The sequence below is a fragment of the Neomonachus schauinslandi genome, chromosome 6 (genome assembly GCF_002201575.2).
Source record: "Neomonachus schauinslandi chromosome 6, ASM220157v2, whole genome shotgun sequence".
Lineage (NCBI taxonomy): Eukaryota > Metazoa > Chordata > Mammalia > Carnivora > Phocidae > Neomonachus > Neomonachus schauinslandi.
In genome coordinates this window covers 75,953,321-75,973,611 of record NC_058408.1, presented here as the reverse complement: position 1 = coordinate 75,973,611, position 20,291 = coordinate 75,953,321, and the positions used below count along the sequence as shown (strand labels likewise).

The following is a 20,291-nucleotide window of genomic DNA, read 5'->3' as shown; positions in this document are numbered from 1 at the left end:
GCACTATGTATAAGTTATAGTTGCCTATAATTTTACTAATTTTGCAGTTATATCAAAAAGTGCATTAAATTATATTTCAAAAGTAATTGCAGCCGATATCTGTACATTTTCATGAAATAGATAATTTTCCTTCTGGGAAATAGAGAATGATGACAGTTATCACCAAAAATGACATGTTCTTTTCATTAACTAAAATAACAAAACTGTTATTTATTAGGTATTTCTTTTTATTTTCTAAAACAACAAAGCTGCCTTTTTTCCCCCTTACAAAAAGCATTTAGTTTATTATGTTTTTAAAAATTTCCCCCCAGGGCGCCTGGGTGGCTCAGTTGGTTAAGCGACTGCCTTCGGCTCAGGTCATGATCCTGGAGTCCCGGGATCGAGTCCCGCATCGGGCTCCCTGCTCTGCGGGGAGCCTGCTTCTGCCTCTGACCCTCCCCCCTCTCATGTGCTCTCTCTCTCTCATTCTCTCTGCCTCAAATAAATAAAAAAAAAAAAAAAAATCTTTAAAAATTTCCCCCCAAATAAAATTCAAATGATTTATCTGAGCCCAGATCAGAAGAGTAAAGTAAAAGTTGGGTTATTCAGTTACGTTCTTTACTACCCTCTTCCAGATCATTGGTAGTCTGAACAAGAAAATTTTATAATTTTTCATGTCTCAGTTTCACAAAGTTAGTGAATTTAGAAAAGTGAGTTGTGTTTCACATGCTATTAGAGAAAGCTCCTTTCCTCATCAGCGAGCTCTTAGCCCAGGTAATTGGGTGACTTCACCAGCTGGACTTGGCCCTAGTTAGCACAGTGGGTACCAAATTATGATGGGATACTTCAAAGTTATGTGTAAATCTGTTGCTTATTTGAAAGTATTATCCAAAACTAGAAGTGGTTTCTATGAGTATTTCAAATTTTTTTTTTTAGATTTTTTAGATTTTTTATTTATTTATTTGAGAGAGAGAGAATGAGAGACAGAGAGCATGAGAGGGAGGAGGGTCAGAGGGAGAAGCAGACTCCCTGCTGAGCAGGGAGCCCGATGCGGGACTCGATCCCGGGACTCCAGGATCATGACCTGAGCCGAAGGCAGTCGCTTAACCAACTGAGCCACCCAGGCACCCAGTATTTCAAATTTTTGTAAGTTACGCAAGTGTCTCTTGATTATGTAATCTCAAGTTAACACTGTTTAAGGCTTTTTGGCCCTGCATTTTTGGAAAGTTTTTTATCAGGAACAAAAGTTTGAAAAACCATTGACTTACTTTTTGACCCTGAACATAAATTGGATATTAGTGTACAGAAGCAGAGCATAAAATCAGTTTCATACCGTAGCTTGTTCCATTTTTGAACTGGAAATAGGTTACCTAGACTAGAGTCATTGCTTTATTGCCAATTTTATGTTATCCCTAGACAGTTCATTGCTATCTAAGCCAAAAGTCATCACTGCCTCAGAGACTACACAAGGATAATTTGAGAATGACTTATAATATACAAGCACATGAAGTCATACAATCACATAAAGGTATAAAGTTAGAGCTGTCAGGCCAATAAGTGGTTACAAGAACATGCCATAAAATATTAATGGTTGTATTAAAAAAGTAACCCTTTGTTATTCCAAAATTTACAATTAAAATTCCATCTGAATGCTATATAGTTCTTTCTATAAACTCTAACTTCAGTTATCGTTATTTTGGCACAAAAGTTTTATGTTTGTGAATTTCACCATGTTCCATGTTCAATGCATCGTGAAATTGTTAAGTAACTTAGGAAAAATATATTTTGAAAAGTCATTTTTCTGGGGCTGTAAAAGCCTCCTTCCCCCCCACCCCACCTCTTTGAGTACTTTGTATTTAAATAGATTTAGTTTTTACAGATACTAATTTTTCCACCTTTTAGACAAATTTTTTATTAAAGCTTGAAAGTCAGTAAACTAGCTCAAAAAAGAAAAAAGTTGGTTACTAGTAAGGTATTTGTCACTCGGATTATTTCAGATTTAGATCTTTTGTCCCAATTCTCCTTTTCTTCCTCATCCTAAATCTTTTGTGTGCAGTATTTATGAAGTGAAGCCTTACCAAAACTGATGAAATACTGTATGGTGACATAACATAACATAACATAACATATAAATAAATAAAAGTTCTCATTTAAAACATTAAAACATAAAACATAAAAAAAAAGAGGGGTTTGAGTTTATCCTCTGCAAAGCACGAAGTAATAGGCACAGTTTTTTGTTTTGTTGAAATTCATTCTAAAAGTATCGGAATGAGCTCAGAAAAACTATTTAAAAGGTTGCAAAACTATAATTGAAGCCGAATGCCTCACATTCATTTGCAGGACCATTCATGTATCACTCTTCATAAACATGAACAAAGGATACAGAAGAGGTGCCACTTTTAAAAACCGCTAGACTCATTAATAACATGCCAGATGAAACAACATGAATCTTGGTGAAACAACATACATACAGAAATGGGGATAAAGCAGTTGAATGGATAATTATAAAGCTAACACATAACTACCACCCAGGTCAGGAAGTGACCAGTGACTGCCCCCACCTGCTCCCTCATCTGTCACATCTCTGTCCTCCAGCAGATTATGAAATCCCAAAGCTTTCATTGCATGTTAAATCTTCAGACATTAGTTAGGAAAAAAAAAAAAAACTGCTTAATAACCCTAATTATAATCCTTGAAGAGCAATAATAGGAAAAACTTAATCCTGCAGAAGTGCCAAAACTGAACTATTAGGAATAAAATATTCCAAGTGATAAATGGATACTGTGAAACAAAGAAGACATTCTACAAATACTTGCCAAGGTTATAAAGTGACGGTGTAGCTGCAAAATCAACAAGATATGAGGACTTTTGCATCAATAGATTGTTCAAAAAACCCCTAAGATTCAAGTAATATGTGTATAAAAGTTTGCTCATAGATCTGCATTCCATACTAAATTATATGATCAAAATACAAATGTAATAATAATTCCAAGCTTCTGCAGTCATCCCATATGTTTTCAGTTTGATTTGAATTAAATGACATTAGACAATTATTCTGTATTCACATGTTGCCATCCAAAAGAAAAGTGTCAGTAGGGGGTTCAAAGTATAACTGACTTAACTAAATTTTTTACACGTAAATGAACTTAATTAAAACTTGCAAAGGGCTGCATGGAAATATTAACATGTTCTGGCAAAACTTACTGGTTTAAATTTTAAAATAGCTTCAGGAAAGTTTAGTTTAAGATGATTAAACTTGGCTTAGTTGAATCTTAAAGAATTTTTAAGACTACCAGAAAAATCTGTGTGTGCCAGAAGAAAAGTTTGAACATTATTTTGAAGAGCTTGATGTGAAAAAATTTGTTAGTTTTATGGAATCAAGCTCAAGTTTCTCATTAAAAAAAAAAGAAAATTTGGGCAGGGTGGGACTTTAGTACAAAATATTTATTTTTCTTATATTTTGTATTTTATTTTTATTATATAATAAGAATATTTTGGAAATCTCCAAAGCCTCTTCATTTTACCCCAGCATGCCATCTGTAAAGACTGTTTTTTTAAGTGCAATTACATGAGAAAAGTAGAGAAGCTCTGAATTAAGCAGATATTTAAGTCTGTAGATTACAATTTTTGTCAGACCTATGGTCGGGATTTTAGTATTAACTTACGAAAATGTTTCCTCATTTTAGTTGAAAAACAGTTGGTGATGATTCCCAAAATGCTTAAGACCTCGACCAGTTTCTCATATTAAAAGCATTACCTTAAATTGTATTAAGCAGTAAACTGCTGTCAGTGGAGACTTTAGGTTAATAATACAGTTTTATTCCTTGGAAATTAAAACAGGAGTGACTGGCGGCTTTTGCTCCTTTTAAGAGGAGATCTTTATCTGGGTGGGAAAAGTCTCATGCCCTTTTGGCCAAAACTTAAGTTTGCCAAGTAACAGTGAAACAGGGTTGGCTGCAGTCAGTTCTGAAGAAGTTCTCGGTTTTCTCTGGGCTACTGGTGATGCGCTGTTGTGCTTTGTTAGCGCGTGAAGGTAGGCGGTGTTAGACCATTTTGTCAGCTGTTGGTCAAGGGGCGGGAGTGTGATTGTCTTCTTTCCCTGAAGGGAGGAAACACAAGCGTGCTATGATTATAACCCCAAATACGTGTCATCACTGACACTGAACTTCGAGAAAGTGGCGCCTTCCTTTTCTACTATTCAAAAAAGATTATCAATAACAAGTGAATGCTGGGGAAAATTTTAGTGTAGGCAGCATTAATATTATCACATAAGCTAAAGCAAATACCCCGTTCTCTTAAAGGAAATGATAAAATAACATGTTTATTTCCAGGTGTGCTTCTCTATGGGCCTCCAGGCTGTGGTAAAACATTGATTGCCAAGGCTACTGCCAAAGAAGCAGGCTGTCGATTTATTAACCTTCAGCCTTCAACGCTGACCGATAAGTGGTATGGAGAATCTCAGAAACTGGCGGCTGCTGTCTTCTCCCTTGCCATAAAGCTGCAGCCGTCCATCATTTTTATAGATGAAATAGGTATGCGACCTTTCTATATGATTATTTTAAAGCGCCATTCTCAAGGGTGGTATTTAGATGACCGGATTTAGTTTTTAACATTTATTAGATCAAATTAAGAAAACAAAATAGGTAACCAACATCCATATATGCTCTGTATAAATTTCCATATTAGAAAATGAACCATAATCTGTTCATGACCTTACTTGATAGTAATTTTCTGTCTTCTCCCTGTTAACAGGCAGCACGCAATGACAACGCATACCTGTTTCCTTACGCATCTCTGTTTGTCCAGGGTAGATGCCTGGAAGTTGAGCCATGAGGTTGTGTGATGGGTCTGTCTTCAACCTCACTCATGCCTGTTTCCACTCTCACCATTATATAGTTTCCCTAAAATTTATTTTTTCAGACATTATCATTGATTTTTTGTCACTTTAAAGAACATGAATTATCTCATCGTTGTTTTGTGTTTCCCTGCGTTGCTAGCAAATTTGGGCATCTTTGGACATGTTGACTAGTCATTTGGGTTTCCTTACTTTTAAATTGCTAGTTTTTCTTTGGGGCTATTTGCATTTTCTAGGTAATTCTTTGTTGATGTTTATTATGATTGCAAATATTTTCTAGACTGAACTAGTTTCTAAACTTGTGTTTTCACTTTATGATAGTTTCTTTTACAGGGATTTAAATTCAGTTGTATTTATCCATCTTTTTTCCTTATTTATACTTTTTGTGTCTGGCTTACAAATCCCTTCACTATCACCATAAATATTCCTCTTTTTAAAATATATAGTGTGAAGTAGGAATCTAATTTCATTCTTCTCCATATGGACAGCCAACTTCTAAAATAGATCATTTTTCCCTGTATGTCATGACTTTTATATTAGTGCACTTTTTCTGTATTTTATGGATCATCAGTACTTTTGTTCTGTTCCTGGTATGGTGAGTCATAGTAAAGCTATAGCAATTAAAACTACAGCTTTGAATTAATTATACTATTATATGTAATATGATAGGCTGTATAGAAATCTAGAGAGAAAAATAGGTACAGATGTATGGTATTTTGGTTACTTGTTTGCCTTGTGTGTGTCTCTCAAAAATTTATTGAAACAGTTTTGGAGTTTGGGTGTGAATTTTGCACAAAAGCGCAAATAGCTAGATTTTTAAAGATTTTAATCTAAGATGCTTTAACTAGGAGGTGTGGTCAGATTGCCTTTATTTTGCTAGCTGATATATTTAGATATATTTCTCTTATATCACTGTGTGCTTTTTATTTACCAGTCTAGTGGACTTTTTTTTACTTTATCTCCTTTACCCTGCCGAAGTTTTTGAAGTTATGTATTGTTTTTCTTTTAGTGAAACATTTAGCATACCTACTTGCCTTAAAAGTCTAGGCTAACCATTTCTGTCCTCCTCCCAAATAATATAGGGACCTTACAACTCTTAAACACTAATCATTCCACTCATCTCTTACATGTTAACATTTTCTCTTATTTTGTATCCTCCATACTAGTTGTTATTTGTACACTGGTGGTACTTGTTTAGAGACCCACATTTGCCAGTTTGCTCACTGTTGCTTCTTGAACACCTGCCTTTTCTGGATTTAATTTCCTTCTTAACCAAAATCTGTCGAAGTTCTTTCAGCAAAGATCATGAATACAGTAAATTCTGTCTTTGGATGAGAATGTGTTAATTCTACCTTCACTCTTAAATGATAGAGAATTATTTTTCTTCATTATTTTGAGGCTACAAGTCCATTGTCTTCCAGTCATTGTTGTTGCTTTTGAGAATTCTGCTTGTAGTCAAATATTTCTTTGTAAGTAATTTATCTTTTCTCTGTAGTGCTATTAGATTTTTATCTTGTTCTCCTATTTGATTATGGTTTTGCAAGACTTATATTTTGTAAAAAATATACATATATGAATGTGCATACACCCACTTCACCTCTGCTTAATTTTGAGTCATTTCCACAGTTTTATCATCGAGTTCTCTACCATATTTCATCAGTTCTAAAATATACCATTTTGTCATTTACATTTTAACCTTTCTGAAATTGGGATAGCATGTTATAATTGGCAGCTTTTTCTTCTTTTAACATTATAACTGACAACATTTAAAACTTTGTTGATGCATAAAATAATGGTACAACTAAAAATCAGTTAATCTTTGAGTAAGGTATAAAAAGCAGTTCTTTGCTTGGCTGTGTTTATGTCACGACCATTGGGTGTGTATCCTGTTAATGATATTTGAGCTTTAGAAGTTCTGTTTGATTCTTTTTCAGATTTATCTTTTTTCACCATAGTTTGCTCTTCTGTTTGAATTTCAATCCCTTTTATGTCTCAGTTTTAAACATACTATTTTTATATAGTTTTTTTTGGATTGGTTTTTCTGTGGTCTGAAATTCTACTCCTTTGTATTGTTAACTCTTTTCATACGAATTTGTTTCCTTGGGTCATTTCTGACATTAGATAGCGTACAGTGTGTTTTTATATGAGAATTCTTCCTTGCCTGAGAACAATCAAGAGTAGTTTTCTTATCTTCCACAGAGAGCCTGTGGGGTCTAATCACTCACGACCAATTTTTATGATAATTTCTCAACTTGGATGTTTCTAGACTGAATGAATGACAGTCCAAATCCAGACTTCACGCCTGAGAGAGACCCCCCCGCCCTGTGGTCTTGGTTTTTTATTTTTCAGGGGAGACTTGTTTATTCCCAGAGCCCAGACCAAGACAAACTTCTTTAACTCTCTGTAGTAGTGAGCAGAATTTTTTTCTGTGAGTGTGCATTCTTTTGAGCATCGTGGTTCCAGCGTGGATATTAACATTGACGCAGAACCTTCCAGTGCTGTACATGCATATCTGCTGTGTCCACAAACGCACACACACAGTGGCATAATCACCTCACATTCTCACCACTTCTTTCCTGCTTCCTCTTTTCCCGAACTCTTGAGGTTTTTTTTCCTCTTTTTTCCTTCAATCTCAGGTACTCATTAAGCTTTTTTAAAAAATTACTGGACTTTGTTTTTTTAGAACAGTTTTTCTTTTTTAGATTGATTTATTTATTTGAGAGAGAGAGCAGAGAGGGAGAGAGAATCTCAAGCCGACTCCCCGCTGAGCATGGAGCCCCACACGGAGCTCAGTCTCACCACCCTGAGATCACGACCTGAGCCGAAACCAAGAGTCAGTTGGTGGCTCAGCCAACTGAGCCATCCAGCTGCCCCTAGAACAGTTTTAAGTTTACAGAAAAATCGAGCAGAAGAAAGTACAGAGAATTTCCATCTTCCCTCCCCCTGCACACACACAGTTTCCCCTATTATCACTATTTTGCATTAGTGTAATATATTTGTTAGAATTTATGAGCCAGCAAAAAAAAAAAAAAAAAAAAAAGAATTTATGAGCCAGTATTGATACATTATTAGTAACTGAAGTCCATAGTTTATATTAAGGGTCATTCTTTGTGTTTACAGTTCTATAAGCTTTGACACATGCATAATGTCCTCTTTCTACCATAGTATCAGGCACCCTGAAAATCCCCTGTGCGCCACCTGCTTGTCCTAAACTCCCGAACTCCCAGCAGCCACTGATCTTTTTACTCTTTACCTTTTACAGAATATCATACTTGGAATCATACAATATGGAGCCTTTTCGGATGGCTACTTCCACTTAGCAATATGCTTTTAAGGTTTCTTCATGTCTTTTTGTAGCTTGGTGGCTCATTTCTTTTTATTGCTGAGTAATATTCCATTGTATGGTTTTACCACTGTTTATCCATTCATCTATTGAAGGACATCTTGTTTGCTTCCAGTTTGGGGCAGTGATGAATAATGCTGCTAACAGCAGTGATTTGCAAGGTTTTGTGTGGACATACATTTTCATCTCAGTTGGGTAAATACCTAGGTGTGCATTTGCTAGATTTTATGGTAAAACTATGCTTAGCTTTCTAAGAAATTACCAAACTGCCTTCCAAAATGGCTATACAATTTTGCAATTCCACTCGTTTATTTGAGAGGTCCTGTTGCTCACCATCCTCTCCCATCACTTGATATTACCAGTTTTTTGGATTTTAGCTATCCTATTAAGTGTGTCGTTGTATCTCATTATTATTTAAAGTTGCAGTTTCCTAATGACATATGATGTTGAGCATCTTTTCATGTGCTTATTTGCCATCTATGTTATCTTCTGTGAAGTGTGTGTTCAGATCTTTTGCCCATTCTTTAACTGGCTTGTTTTCTTATTGTTGAATTTTAAGTGTTCTTTGTATATTTTGGATACCAGTTTTTTTATCAGATAGGTATTTTATAAATCTTTTTTCCCATTTTGTGGCTTATTTCTTCTCTTAACAGTGTCTTCCACAGGGCAGAATTTGTAATTCTTTTTCTTTTTTGGGGGGTTCTTTATTCAGAATTTTAATAAAGTCTAACTTAACCATCCTTTTTCTTTGATCAATTATGCTTTTGGTGTTGTATGTAAAAACTCATCACCAAACCCAAAGTCACCTAGATTTTCTCCTGTATTATCTTCTAGAAGTTTCATAGTTTTGTGTTTTACATTTAGATCTGTAATCCATTTTGAGTTAATTTTTGTGAAAAAGTATAAGGTCTGTGTCTAGATATATTTTTTTGCACATGGATTTCCAGTTGTTCTAGCACCATTTGTCATGAATGCATTAAGTTTAAAATAATACATTTTTCGGGCGCCTGGGTGGCTCAGTTGGTTAAGCGACTGCCTTCGGCTCAGGTCATGATCCTGGAGTCCCTGGATCGAGTCCCGCATCGGGCTCCCTGCTCAGCAGGGAGTCTGCTTCTCCCTCTGACCCTCCCCCCTCTCATGTGCTCTCTCTCATTCTCTCTCAAATATAAATAAATAAAATCTTTAAAAAAAAAAAAAAATAAAAAAATAAAATAAAATAAAATAATACATTTTTCCACCTTTGTTGTCAGTATTTACATACATGTCTTTTTCCATTCTTTTCAGCATCTGAGCTCTTAGGTTCAAAGTGTATCTCGTAAGCAGCAGACAGTTGGGTTGTTGTTTTTTGTTTGTTTTTTTTAAATCCAGTCTAATTTCTTAACCATGTACATGGGTACTCTAAGACCGTCTACATTTAATGTAATTACGGATATGGCTAGGTTATTTACTTATCCAGCACTTTAAGTTTTTCATATTATTTTAAGCAGCTGTCTTGCCAGAACCAGCTTCTTAGTAATGAAGATAATTTAGGACTAATTAATAGCAGAGTTATGGTGGTTAGGTAGGCGGCTGTACCTTACACATATTATCTTTAAAAAGAAGCAATTTAAAAATGACAGCATTTTCTACATCCAGAGTAGATGGGTTAGTTTGGTACATAGTCCCAACAATGGGATAGACTGTATAAAATTGGAACTACATAAGAAAATCCAGGATATATATTTGCCATCAGAAGACTCTGTCATCTTGTGGTATTGTGGTTTTGCCATAATTACTTAAAAAAAAAAAAACCAACTTTTTTTTTAAAGCCTGGATGGACCCTTGCAAAGCATTTCTGTGCTACTTGCACATATAGATTGACAGACTTCAAGTTGTAGTTTCAGTGCTAAAATGTAAAATGTACTCAGAATTCTACCATTTATTTGAAGGGATATAAGAAAACATTTGAAATAGGATTATACTAGGCAATCCAGGATTTATTTTTACTGTCTTTTTTTCATTCTTAGGATGTCCTGTCTTCCAGGTCTTTTCATTCTAGAAGGAAAATGTTTTCCCCCCTTTCAAAAGCATTTCATGTTCTTTGTAGATAATTGGGAAGACAGAAAATAATTCAAGGGAAAATTTGAATTGTCCTTAAGTCTATGACTGAGAAAGAACTAAAGCAATTAGCGTTTTGTTGTACTTTTTTTTTTTTCCAGCTGCCCCTTTAGATGGGACAGGTTATTTTTTTTTTTAAAGATATTTATTTATTTGAGAGAGAGAATGAGATAGCACATGAGAAGGGGGAGGGTCAGAGGGAGAAGCAGGCTCTCCGCTGAGCAGGGAGCCCGATGGAGGACTCGATCCTGGGACTCCAGGATCATGACCTGAGCCGAAGGCAGTCGCCCAACCAACTGAGCCACCCAGGTGCCCTTTGGTGTACTTTATTAAAGGCTTTTTCACATTACATAATGTATACACACATGCATGCTAGCATGTGTGTTTGAAACCATTTTCTGTCCCGCATTTCCCACTTAGTAGTGTTTTGACATTTTCCAATGTAATTTTTCTTTATTTCCAGGAAAACTATGTGAGGAAAAAGAATGCGACCCCATAATTAAGAATACATAGGATGCAGATAACCTGGAAAGTTAGGGCCACAGCGCACAGACCTTCCTCCAAGACACTACTTGATCTTCTTCCAGCCTCTCAGTACCAGATCCTGTACTACTTTAAATATGTTGGCATGAAAGTATTTTTAGCAAAGAAATGAAGATTGGGAGTTGATTGTGTTTTAATTTGCCCAGTTATTTGCCAGAATTATTGTATCAGACTGTGTGAAAAGGCATCGTTGAACTCTTTTTCTTGTACTCTTTCACAAAGTTGTCAGCTTTTGATTAAGGATTTGAAGTTATAGGAAGAGTAAATAATTCAGTATTTCTAAGGTTGAGGACTTTTTCCTTTTAGACTCCTTTCTGCGAAACCGTTCAAGTTCTGACCATGAAGCCACAGCCATGATGAAAGCTCAGTTTATGAGTCTGTGGGATGGACTGGACACTGATCACAGCTGCCAGGTGTGTGAAAGAAATCTTTTGCAAGCTCGTGGCGGGGGGTGGAGGGTGGGAAAGAGAAAATTCGCTGGGCTACTTCATAGGCTTTTTTAGAAAAGTGGTTTTTTTTAATAACTATTTATACTTATTAAGTGATGGGGATCTGAAAGCATGATTTGTGCACATTTTCATCCATTTTGAGGGCTTCATGTTAAAGAAAGTGTTAAAAGATTACCTAAGTGCCTGAAACAAATACAACAGAGAAGAGAAAACCAGGGTAAAGCCTCTCCTTGGAGTTTTTAGACTCTTCCTAGTGGCTGTGGGTCCTGTATGAGCGTTTCTTAGACCCTTACCATAAATCTTTATTCTCCATTCTTCTGTCACTGACCTTCGTTTCCTTTTGCTGTTTTCATTAGTTGCTGGAACATACACACTTTCCCACTTCCTGCCATATGCACCTTTCTCAGGATCCAATTTTATAAAAGACAGTCTTCTAGCCTGGGCCTTGTCTGTTCTCCCTGCAGGGCTGTGAGCACCAGAACTAGGTCCTTTGGTATACCCCGAAGGGAATGCACCTGTATGGTTCAGTTTACCTCTCGGGGTTCCCATTTTCTCTTAGTTCTTCGCCTCTAAATGTTCCATACTTTCTTGCCAGAACAATAATGTATTTTAAAAGAAAATTTAAAAAAAATTCACCTGGCATGTTTGTTTTTCTGCCATTAATACTGGAAATGGAAGTTCTAGAACCACTTTTCTGTTCTTGTTTTTTGTTTTTTTCATGAATCACCTATTTTATATCACATGGAAGAGTACTGGAGAAGTTAATGATGGTGTTTTGCTGTTTTAACTTTAGTAGGTATTTTCTATTTTGTTATCTGTTTTTGCCCTTTCATATTTAGAATTATTTCTTTTATCACTTCTAAAAAATTCAACCATTATTTCTTCCAATATTGTTTCCCCTCCATTCCCCATGGGATCTCCTTATGGAATGCCAATTGGATGTACCTTACTTATATTCCATGTGTTTTAACTTCTCTTTCATATTTTTTCTCTCTCTGTGCTACAGTCTGGGTAATCTTTTACTTCTTTTAATTTGCTAATTCTAGGTTCAGTTGTATCTCTTCTGCTATTTAATCTTTTTATTGAGCTTGTTATTTCACTTATTATATTTTTCAGTTCTAGAAATTCTTTTTTTTTATTTCCCCCGCCAGTTCTAGAAATTCTTTTAGATCCTTCTTGAAGTCTGCCGGGTCAGTTTTGATGGGCTCTTCCCCATCAACTCATGTTTCCTACTCGATTAGAAAACTAAAGCCCTGGGATCAACTAGCTGTGTGACCTTGGCCAAATAATACAGTCACTCCGTATCTGAAAGGAGGGAGAACTGTCTATAAAAGGGGATGGGTAGGATCCACCTCAGAACCGTTGTAGGGTTTCAAGGAATCTGAGTAAAGTGCTTTTAGCTTGCCCGGTATATATTTACTGCATAAGTATTTACTTATGATTTTTCTTATACCTTCTTTATTCTTTTAAATGTGTTAAAATACTAATTTTATAGTTGTATCCAACAATTCTGACCTATGACTGCACATCTGGTTCTGTCATTTGTTCTGAGTTTATGGTGGCTATTCCCTTGTGTGTTTTGTGATTTCGTAGGAAAAACCATATTTGGTAAAACTTTTTGTTTGAATTTTTGGAACTTGTGTTGAAGGTTTATGGCCCACACGGCCCAAAGAGGATTTTGTATTTGTCTTCTGCCAGATTTTTTTCAATACCAATAGGTAGATTCAGATCCAAGATCCATGTTAGCTGGTGAAGAACCTGAAATCTCAGATTGTGTGTGTGTGTTTATGTGTTTATATGTCTTTACAAGAACCAAAGCTTGACTCTCCTGAATGTGTTTTCTAATATTTCACCACTTTTTTCAGGACCTAGTACTTCATGAGTCCCAGCTTTATGTAGGGTGGTCTCTTTAAGCCTGTAAGGTGTCCAGTGTATACCCCACTGTCTAAGATCTGTACATTTCCACGTGGTACATGGTGACCTTCTCCCCTTGCTTATTACTTCCCTTATGCATAGACTTCACTGCTGGCTCAGCTCAGTTCCTTTACATTTTTGCAGATTTGTTGATTAATTTGAGGTTTTTTATACTTCATTATTTTCGTTTTATAGCCGGAGGGTTTAAGGATCTCCTACGCCCACCACATTACCATAAATCAAAAGTTAAAACATTCTCCTCAAGGAGAACATTAAGCCACGTGTCCTCCTTCTACATCCCCTTTATGAAAACACAATTTCATTATGAAGGAAAGTTGCCTTTAGTGTTTGTTGGATGATTAGAGAAGAAAGCACAACTTAGATAAATTTAGGTGACATTAATAGGAATAATTTTTATTAATAATTGATGCTAATAAAGCTGTTCAATGATAATACTTTATAGGTTTCCAAACACCGATTATCCTCCTGAGCAACAGTATTTAAAGCACTTAGCCGTGTAAGAGAAAATTGTTTCATATTATATCGTAACAGAGTGTAGTTTTGAAAGTCATGGAAATAGTAGCAGTTGGATCAAGTATACTCCAGAGCCACACAGCACGGGTCTGATACAGTACAACTTAAAACTGAGCTTTCAGAACCACAATTCTTCATTACACTGACAGTGTTCACTATTTTCGTTGTGATAAATCTATATTTGTAGGAGCAAATAAAGATGTGGCTTTTGTTAAACTCTGGTAACAATTTTTTTTACCTTTTCTGTGTGTTGAGGGGATTAAATTTGATATTGTTAACTTGAATATTAGTTTTAGACATATTCTTTCATATGAACCAGTTAGTTTTTCTCTAAAATTGTCTATTATTATGGATCCAGCCCAGTACCCCTGCTTTTTCTTGTGTGTATGATATGCCACAGTGGAAACAAAAATCGCTGAGTGGCCCAAGTCAACCTGTCACCAGTTCTGGAAATCCAGGTTAACTGATGACATGTTCTTCATCTGCAGAGACATGAGACATAAAGATTCTAAAAATCTACTAAAGCGCTAATTTTTCTGCTTAAATACTAAAAAATTACTTTCTTCCCATTTTGAATTTTAGCTCAGTTGCACTAGAGTTAACATATTGTGTACAGTTTATCCGTTTTTGCCTCTTATAATCGCTCCTTAAAACAACTTCTTTGGGGCGCCTGGGTGGCTCAGTTGGTTAGGCAACTGCCTTCGGTTCAGGTCATGGTCCCAGCGTCCTGGGATTGAGCCCCGCATCGGGCTCCCTGCTCGGCAGGGGGCCTGCTTCTCCCTCTCCCTCTGCGGCTTCCACTGCTAGTGCTCTCCTGCTCTCTTGTTCTGTCGAATAAATAAAATCTTAAAAAAAAAAAAAAAAACTTCTTTAAGTGAAACAGGTAGTTTGAATCACTCTTGCTTTTTTATCATCGTGAATATCTGTTACCATCCTATATGTATTTGTTACATCATGTTGTGCTAGGTTTATTTAAATTCCTTGATCCTAATTTTTAGCATTCTATCTTCCATACTGGCTTTTGTTTTTTAAAAGGCTGTTTGTTCACCTAGAATGTTTCTCAAAATACAGCCCATTTTTCAGGTTTTTTAAAGTACTGTCTCAGCCACAATGTCTTTTGTGATTCTCTACAATCTGATATGTCCAGTCTTCCCAAGCTTCCCACTTTGAAACTCTTTTAACACTTAAAGTATGCTCTATCTCAAAATGTACTTATATTCATTCTTTATCTTACGCAGTTCCTTTGATCATTTTTAAGACTTTTTTTGTCTTGGGGCGCCTGGATGGCTCACTCGGTTAAGCGGTCAGCTCTTGATCTCAGCCCAGGATTTGATCTCAGGTTCGTGAGTTCAAGCCCCTAGTTGGGCTTTGCGTAAAGCTGGGCATGGATCCTACGTTAAAAAGAAAAAAAATTTTTTTGTTTTACATTTCGTAGAAATTTTACTTATTTTCTAGGGTTATAGAAAGTCAGTAAATTGGAAAAATAAGAGCATTAATATTTTTATTTTAGGACAACTTAAATACAAAATTGCATTGTGGAACTAACATTTCTCAAATTTATGCTTGTATTTACATTTTTCCCCTCTAGGTGGCAACCTCTCACAGTTAAATTGAAAATAATTTGGCTCTTGAATGTCATTAAATGTAAAGAGTAGAAGTAGAATATAAGATTTAGTGGGTCTTTCAACATGTTCTGGAGTTAGATTATTTCAGAAATCTAAAACCCCTTAGGCTGAAATAAAATTATATTAAAAGTTTTCATTAGAATACCAGTAAATTTCATTTTGGGTAGCAGATGTGGGCCATTATTGGGTTATACAGAAATACCAACAGTAATGGTAATATTGAAGCCTTTCAGAAATTAACTTGTTTTGGATATTTTGTCTTTATTTGTGTTGATTTTTCATGTCCACATCCTTTATAAAGAAAGTGATATAGACCCAGAGATTGCATTTTCTTTTCTTCTTCCTTTTTTTTTATTTTTATTTTTTTTATTTTATTTTTTTTAGTAATCTCTACACGTTGGGTAGAGAACACATGACCCCAAGATCAAGAGTTGCACTGTCCACTGACTGAGCCAGCCAGGCACCCCATTCTTTTTTCTTTTTTTAAATTCTACCCAGCAGGGCGCCTGGGTGGCTCAGTCGTTAAGCGTCTGCCTTCGGCTCAGGTCATGATCCCAGGGTCCTGGGATCGAGTCCCACATCAGGCTCCCTGCTTGGCGGGAAGCCTGCTTCTCCCTCTCCCACTCCCCCTGCTTCTGTTCCTGCTCTCACTATCTCTCTCTGTCAAATAAATAAATAAAAAATCTTTAAAAAAAAAATTTTTTAAATTCTACCCAGCATTTTGATGTTTGCTCTTAGGTTTGATGTTTGCTCTTATTCTCTTGCCCTTGTTGAAAGTTTGATCGCTTGAGGTTGTATTATATCATTGAGAAGATGTCACCAGCAGTGCTGATAAATGCCGTGAAATGGTGATGTGAAATCTAGAGGGAAAAGTACACAGTTATCTCTTCTTATCGCCAGAATCCTCAGACTCGGGGGAAATGATTCCTTTATATTAATATCAAAGGACTTTTAGTACCCCCCATATAGCCTCCCAAGCTGTAACATACATGACTCTTAGTTATTCATCATGCAGCTGTAGAGAACCATGTACCGCAAAATACTACCTTTTTTACTTTAAATCTTTATAATTCTTCGTTAACTGAACAGCATGTTATTTTAGTTATGAAAGGCTGGTGAAATGCATCAGTCTTACCAGCTTTGCTATGATTTGATCTATTTAGGATTAACTTTGATTTGTATTTATAAATTTTTGAGTAATACTGGATTAAAATCATTTCTTACAGAAGATTTAAACACTCCTTAATTTTTGTATCTTCTAAGCTCTAGTAATAATATCCTGAAGGAGCCATTACTGGTAGATGTAATACCTTGTGTTTTCTTTATCTGCCCAGGTCATAGTGATGGGAGCTACTAACCGTCCTCAGGATCTTGACTCAGCCATCATGAGAAGAATGCCCACAAGATTTCATATCAACCAGCCTGTGAGTGGTTTTGATTGATGTTATGCACAGTTAAATACTCAGCTTTTTACAGGAAAGGAATGGTTTCTTTAATCGGACTTACTTATGATAGGCGGGAAAGGAACGGGGCAAGAATTGCTGCTTATTTGTCCTCTCCACTCTCCACTCTATTTTCCTTCTTTCTTACTTTCCTAAGATGAGTGTTACTTGCTTCTCTTCAAAGTTTGTAATTACCCCGAGTTAGCTTAGCTACTTGTGTGATTTTCTTTAGAATGTAGCAAGTCACCTGGGAAGTTATGTAGAAAACCCGGACTATGGTTTTGGTTTAGTACAGGATGAAATTAGGAGTGCTGCCATTAAAGCATCCTTCCCTTCAGAAGGCTGACTGGAGGAACGATGGCCGTTGATCTGATTCATTATTGGCAGTTGTAGTCGGTGCTTTCCTTTTTTTTTTTTTTAGTTTTATTATGTTATGTTAGTCACCATATGTTACATCATTAGTTTCTGATGTAGTGTTCCATGATTCATTGTTTGCATATAACACCCAGTGCTCCATGCAATACGTCCCCTCCTTAATACCCATCCCCCCACCCCCCTCCCCTCTAAAACCCTCCGTTTGTTTCTCAGAGTCTATAGTCTCTCATGGTTCGTCTCCCCCTCCGATTCCCCCCCTTCATTTTTCCCTTCCTACTATCTTCTTTTTTTTTTATTAACATATAATGTATTATGTTTCAGAGGTACAGGTCTGTGATTCATCAGTCTTACACAATTCACAGCACTCACCATAGCACATAACTTCCCCAATGTCCATCACCCAACCACCCCATCTCTCCCATCCCCCTACCACTCCAGCAACCCTCAGTTTGTTTCGTGAGATTAAGCGTCTCTTACAGTTTGTCTCCCTCTCTGGTTTCATCTTGTTTCATTTTTTCCTCCCTTCCCCTATGATCCTCTGTCTTGTTTCTCAAATTCCTCATATCAGTGAGATCATATGATACTTGTCCTTCTCTAATTGACATATTTTTTTTTTAATTTTTTTTTTTTTTTTTATTTGTGTGTGAGATAGAGAGAGAGATAGCACGCAGGCAGAGGGAAAAGCAGGCTCCCGGCTGAGCAGGGAGGCCGATGTGGGGCTCGATCCCAGGACCCTGGGATCATGACTTGAGCCGAAGGCAGACGCTTAACCGACTGAGCCACCCAGGCGCCCCGACATATTTCACTTAGCATAATACCCTCTAGTTCCATCCATGTCATTGCAAATGGCAAGATTTCGGTTTTTTGATGGCTGCATAATATTCCATTGTGTGTATATATATATATATATCTATACCACATCTTCTTTATCCATTCATCTGTTGATGGACGTCCATCTTGGCTCTTTCCACACTTTGGCTATTGTGGACATTGCTGCTATTAACACTGGGGTGCACGTATCCCTTTGGATCCCTGCATTTGTATCTTTGGGGTAAATACCCAGTAGTGCAATTGCTGGGTCGTAGGGTAGCTCTATTTTCAACTTTTAAAGGAACCTCCATACTGTTTTCCAGAGTGGCTGCACCAGCTTGCATTCCCACCAACACTGTAAGAGGGTTCCCCTTTCTCTGCATCCTCGCCAACATCTGTCATTTCCTAACTTGTTCATTTTAGCCATTCTGACTGGTGTGAGGTAGTATCTCATTGAGGTTTTGATTTGGATTTCCCTGATGCCAAGCAATGTTGGCACTTTTTCATGTGTCTGTTGGCCATTTGGATGTCTTCTTTGGAGAAATGTCTGTTCATGTCTTCTGCCCATTTCTTGATTAGATATTTGTTCTTTGGGTGTTAAGTTTGATAAGTCCTTTATAGATTTTGGGTATTAGCCCTTTATCTGATATGTTATTTGCAGATATCTTCACCCATTCTGTTGGTTGTCTTTTGGTTTTGTTGACTGTTTCCTTTGCTGTGCAAAAGCTTTTTATCTTGATGAAGTTCCAATAGTTCATTTTTGCCCTTGCTTCCCTTGCCTTTGGTGATGTATCTAGGAAGAAGCTGCTGCAGCTGAGGTTGAAGAGGTTGCTGCCGCCTGTGTTCTCCTCTAGGATTTTGATGGATTCCTGACTCACATTTAGGTCTTTCATCCATTTTGAGTCTATTTTTGTGTGTGGTGTAAGAAAATGGTCCAGTTTCATTCTTCTGCATGTGGCTGTCCAATTTTTGCAACACCATTTGTTGAAGAGACTGTTTTTTCCACTGGACATTCTTTCCTGCTTTGTCGAAGATTAGTTGACCATCGAGTTGAGGGTCCATTTCTGGGCTCTCTATTCTGTTCCATTGATCTATGTGTCTGTTTTTGTGCTTGATGATTACAGCTTTGTAATAGAGCTTGAAGTACAGGATTGTGATGCCACCAGCTTTGCTTTTCTTTTTCAACATTCCTCTGGCTATGTGGGGTCTTTTCTGGTTCCATACAAATTTTAGGATTATTTGTTCCATTTCTTTGAAAAAAGTTGATGGTATTTAATAGGGATTGCATTAAATGTGTAGATTGCTCTAGGTAGCATAGACATTTTCACAATATTTGTTCTTGAAATCTGTGAGCATGGAATGTTTTTTCCATTTCTTTGTGTCTTCCTCAATTCCTTTCATGAGTAGTCTATAGTTTTCTGAGTACAGATTCTTTGCCTCTTTGGTTAGATTTATTCCTAGGTACCTTATGGTTTTGGGTGCAGTTGTAAATGGGATCGACTCCTTAATTTCTCTTTTTTCTGTCTTGGTGGTGGTGTATAGAAATGCCACTGTGGATTGATTTTATATCCTGCCACTTTACTGAATTCCTTTATGAGTTCTAGCAGTTTTGGGGTGGAGTCTTTGGGGTTTTCCACATCAAGTATCATATCATCTTCAAAGAGTGAGAGTTTGACTTCTTTGCCGATTCGGATGCCTTTTTTTCTTTTTGTTGTCTGATGGCTGAGGCTAGGACTTCTAATACTATGTTGAATAGCAGTGGTGATAGTGGACATCTCTGCCGTTTTCCTGACCTTAAGGGAAAAGCTCTCAGTTTTTCCCCATTGAGAATGATATTCGCTGTGGGTTTTTCATAGATGGCTTTTATGATATTGAGGTATGTACCCTCTATCCCTATACTCTGAAGAGTTTTACTCAAGAAAAGATGCTGTACTTTGTCAAATGCTTTTTCTGCATCTATTGAGAGGATCATATGGTTCTTCTTTCTTTTATTAATGTATTGTATCACATTGATTGATTTGCAGATATTGAACCAACCTTGCAGCCCAGGAATCAATCCCACTTGGTCGTAGTGAATAATTCTTTTAATGTATTGTTGTATCCTATTGGTTAGTATTTTGGTAAGAATTTTTGCATCCATGTTCATCAGGAATATTGGTCTGTAATTCTTTTTGATGGGGTCTTTGGTTTTGGGATCAAGGTGATGCTGGCCTCATAAAATGAGTTTGGAAGTTTTCCTTCCATTTCTGTTTTCTGGAACAGTTTCTGAAGAATAGGTATTAATTCTTCTTTCAATATTTAGTAGAATTCCCCTGGGAAGCCATC

General features: G+C 36.6%; 1 protein-coding gene across 3 annotated transcripts in view; it reads left to right on the top strand.

Annotated features, from left to right (window-relative positions):
* Window positions 1-20,291, top strand: part of ATAD1 (ATPase family AAA domain containing 1) — a 53,840-nt gene that overhangs the window by 19,849 nt on the left and 13,700 nt on the right. For 2 of the 3 annotated variants that reach the window (XM_021696090.1, XM_021696091.1), the window contains 3 exons: window positions 4,311-4,511; window positions 11,124-11,230; window positions 16,674-16,763. In XM_021696090.1, coding sequence (XP_021551765.1) covers window positions 4,311-4,511; window positions 11,124-11,230; window positions 16,674-16,763 — 398 coding nt within the window. The remainder of the gene's footprint in view (window positions 1-4,310; window positions 4,512-11,123; window positions 11,231-16,673; window positions 16,764-20,291) is intronic. The other variant, XM_021696092.1, reaches the window with a different exon arrangement.